Source organism: Sinocyclocheilus anshuiensis, unplaced genomic scaffold (genome assembly GCF_001515605.1).
Source record: "Sinocyclocheilus anshuiensis isolate Anshui unplaced genomic scaffold, SAMN03320099.WGS_v1.1 scaffold418, whole genome shotgun sequence".
Taxonomy (NCBI): Eukaryota; Metazoa; Chordata; class Actinopteri; order Cypriniformes; family Cyprinidae; genus Sinocyclocheilus; species Sinocyclocheilus anshuiensis.
In genome coordinates, this window is record NW_015544131.1 from 24,484 (window position 1) to 28,962 (window position 4,479).

Sequence of the window (4,479 nt, forward strand, 5' to 3'; positions counted from 1 at the left end):
ACATTATTGTGTTAAATGATAAAAGCATTGAATAGACACTACAAAAAGTACCTTTAGAAATTAATATTTTGATTCAACACTATAAATAATCATTATAAATGGGTATTAATGTTACTGTAAATATGAAACTAAATACCCCAGTAGATGGCAGGAAGTCACAGCCTTAATGAGTGAATAATTCAGTCATTCATTCAACCGATTTGTTCAACTGCTGTGTTGCCACATGGTTTTACATGCATAGGTGTACCTCATTAACTCATAATTAGTACCTAAGAATACATAAAAAAAAAATTAAAAAAAAACACTAAAGCACTTGACAGATTTCCATGGTCCCCATTTACCCTTTCTCTTAAAATGCATAAAATACAATTATGATACATATTTTTATGTATAAAACCATTAATGTGTCTCAAACTCCACTCCACCCTGTTGCAGTGGTGCTACTTGTCCTTTAAAATCTTAAGTGTAATGCCCTAATTCACATGACTTGCTAGAAGTGACACTTTCAAGAAAGCAACTTCGAGAACAAAGTATGTATTAGTAATTGAAACATTCTAAAGAAAATGTATTGAAATAAATTGTATATATCTATTGTTATATATTTTATATATATTTATATTGACATTTTCCAAAATGTCATTTTAGAGCTAGTAATGGAGATTGAGCCATTGATATGCAGAGATTGAAGTGTATGTAAATTACCTAAGTCTCAAAAGCATTTAGTAGCAGCATCTAAACTAATAGCAAAAAAACCTGTAATATTGGAACGGTCTGTCAGTGTTATTGCATTTATGGCATTTTACAGTAAGAAGGCATAAAACGCTACATGTGCATTTTTTTCCCAAGGTGCCATATGTTGCGCAAGTTCTACCTCCACTGCCCTGTGGTTTTAGGCCCTGTCATTTCCATGATCTTAAGAACCCAGAGGTAAGAGAAGCTTGAAACACCAGTTTAATTGGACTTTGAGTAAAATGATACACAACAAATATGAAAAAATGAAAAACACATAACATTATTTGGATTTAGTGTTGAGTGTCCTTGTACTAGAAATGTCTAAAGCACTGAGTAATTGGTGCAATAATTGTTTATTAAGCAATAAATTAGCAATCAATATGTAAGGAAGCTGATCATATAGATTTTTTTTCCTTGCAGATATCTGTGATCAGCAACCCTTCCATGAATCACCAACCTGCAGAAATTCCTCCACAATACAGTGAAATATAAATAAATATGAATAGTAAAAAGGGGTCAGTGATGTGTGCTGTTAATGTCCCTTACTACTAATGTACTATCATTAGAATAGAAAACATAAAAGCAAAGAAGAAATCACTTGATCAGATTACAGATTTTACAGATTTTTTAAAAAGTCACATATGTGTAAATGATAACTATTCAAGACACTAATAGATACTATTTCCTGATTTTCTTTCTTTAGTTAAGTCAAAGTTGTCTAATCATCAGTGAAACTGGATAGATTGATTTTAACAAGTAATAGACAATACTGTAATACTGTAAGAATAAAATATACTGAATAAAAATGGCTTATTCTTGTCTTTAACCTTTATTTAACCATGCAAGTCACTTGAATTAATGAATTCTTATTTACAACAATGGCCTGGAAGTAGAATATCAATCTCCTGGAGGACATACAAATTAAAACGTCATTAAAACAGGAAAATGTGTTTCTTAAACATGGGTGATGGAACCCATTAAAAATAGCCTTATTTTTTGCTTTAAACATAGTAAACATATACAACTATAGATATGAAAGAGTTTAAACAGGGATTATGTTAGAGCTAAGTTAGTATAATTTTATTGTTTCAGCCATGTCTTTAACCTAAAGTTAAATTCTGAGAACTGTACTTACACCATGAGGTGCCAAAATGTGACTGAAATTCTCTGCTGAGAACTCAAGAAACATGAGCTACAGTATTTGCACATTGGCAGATAGACCAGGCTACCCAAAAATGTTAAGCTGATTTCTTGAGTAAGAGAATTGCAACATTTACTATATTTATAAATAATTGCCACCTTGTTTAAAAATATATTTTGACACAAAAATTCAAATATTTTTCTATTACTCTAATAGTCTGCATTTACATACATTTTGGCAAATTATATTTTTCTCCAATTAGAAAATGAATGAGAGCTTTATATGTCACTCCCGAAACTTTGCTGCATTAGCAGCAAAAAACAAACAAAATGTTTATTCAAATACTAAACAGATTATATTTAGCCTAGAAAGTATGCAAATAGTCCTTCCTTTATTTAGTCACTTCAGCTCATCGTGATCTCACAAAGTTTTTATTTAGTTTTTATAATCAATGAACTTCTTATTCACATATTGTTACGGTGAGAGGATTCGTGAGCGTGCAGAACAAAATCCGGCGTTTAGCCACGAGTGAAATGACTCATTTGAAGGAATGGCCAATCCAAGGTGTTCAAGAATCACATATGCCTGTGCTCTTTGAAGTCGGCTTGGTGTGTCCCGGCCTTAAAGGTCCCCTGAAATGCTTAGAAACACGCAGCGGTACTCTATGTGTTGACGTAATTTTAACTGAAACAGGAAGACAGGGCGGGACATATCAAGCAGCCCTGCCCCTTTTTAAAATAGCCAATAGCCTTCGTTTATATCACAGCTTGGGCTAGAGCCGTTCAGAGCCGTTGAGCTCCGTAAAGCTGCATTTGACAGGGTATGCCAGCCACAATCTCATCCATATTGCTATAAAATATAGCATTCTGTGTAGAATTCATATACATTGTGTGGTCTGCGTCGACTCGTGCATGTGATCCGCTCCGTGCTATCGTATCTCTGGACCGGAGCAGAGTGTGTGTGCGGTGCGGTGGTTAGCGCGACACAGCGTGAAACCAGACTTCTTATTTTCCTAAATGGAAAGCATATTAAACTTTCATTTTGATTTCATGGGGACTTTAAGGTAGTAATATATCCCATTATGCCTGTACTTTAGTTAAATGGTAATTTGAGCCCTGTACCACAAAGCTAATGCAAATTTGATGGAAGGTCTTGAAAAAGGCAGAGTGTAGTGATAACGTGTTCACCACTCAATCACCACTGAGTGGGAAATCAAAGGTTTTGTGCTTCAGACTCATCCAGATTTTGATTCACACACTATAACATAGTCAAAAATTGTTAAATACTAGAGTGGGAGCTTGAAACGACTCATCATTGCCTTGCTGTTGCTACCGACAATGTATGCAATGTTCACAGTGCTTTGTTTTGAGATTAAGTGTATATCCTTGAACTTTTTTTAAATACGTTCAATGACATTAAGTCTAGAGAATTTTTTGGGGGGGAGTCAACTATTCTTTTAACACATTAACACAAAGTACTGCAATATAAAATGTGAATATTTTTTAGAAATGTACAGACTATTACTGAGATTAAGTTGAGACAATAGAGAAAGAATATAACAATATTAAAAAAGAAAAACTCTATCTTACAAGAGTAGAAATTAACCATTAACTGTACTATGAGCTACATTTCTATTAATTATCAGGTTTATGAGGCCATTGAATATTCTTGCAAAAGACATGTATCACTAATGTTACCTCTGAAAAAGTAAGTGCATTTATTTCTTGTCTCATTCATTTTTAGCGCAGTTGTTAGGAAACGATTGTTTTTTGTTTACTGTGTTGAGACGTGCTGAAGTCGCGTTTAGTCTTGTGCTGTACCGCGATCAGGCGCTTGGCCCCAGTGGTGTAATGTAAAGAAGTAATAATACTTTGTTACAGTACTTAAGTATTTTTTGGGAGTATCTGTACTTTACTTGAGTTTTTATATTTCAGCCAACTTTTACTTTTACTCCACTACATTTCCTAATTAAAATGTATACTTTTACTCCGATACATTTCCCCGAAGCATATTCGTTACTTACTACAAAATAGTCAGAAGTCAGAAAAACACGGACTGCAGGAAAGCAGGTTTATGAATCAGTGGTCTGGTGTCTGCAAGTTAGACTCCTAAAAACAGCTTTGCTCATAACCACAGATGATTTCATTTTCTACTCAAGTCAAGTCTGGGGTGTGCGATATAGCATCGTCTGCGATAATATGGTAAGTGTTGTTGTAATGATTTGCGATCTGACATCATCTAGTAGGCTATATCACCAAATCACACACAAGAGTGCACGCACGTTGATTTATTAGTCTATTAAAATTCAAAATTCAAGGCATTCTAAATTGTAGACGGCAAAAATGCTTCTGTATGCTTTTTATATTTATATAATTTAATATAGTTAACGTAATCTATATCACACAAAGAGTACCGTTTTTCTGCACACATTTAATATTCACTTTATACAAGTTCAGTAAAGCAATGTGACTTACATTTTAGACATAATATGGCTTGTTTTTGCTCAATTTTGCCTACGAAAATAGTTCCAAACAAAGATCACAGCACTGTTTTGCGTCTCTGAGCAATGGACAGTGTTTACTTATTGAATGAATCAGCTTTTTGAA

At 33.8% G+C, this 4,479-nt stretch overlaps 1 protein-coding gene across 1 annotated transcript in view; it reads left to right on the top strand.

Annotated features, from left to right (window-relative positions):
* LOC107694886 (membrane-spanning 4-domains subfamily A member 4A-like) overlaps positions 1 to 1,224 on the top strand; it is a 4,144-nt gene extending 2,920 nt beyond the window's left edge. Inside the window, exons 7-8 of the mRNA XM_016494608.1 lie at positions 847 to 927; positions 1,153 to 1,224. Coding sequence (XP_016350094.1) covers positions 847 to 927; positions 1,153 to 1,224 — 153 coding nt within the window. The remainder of the gene's footprint in view (positions 1 to 846; positions 928 to 1,152) is intronic.
* Positions 1,225 to 4,479: the final 3,255 nt, after the last annotated feature.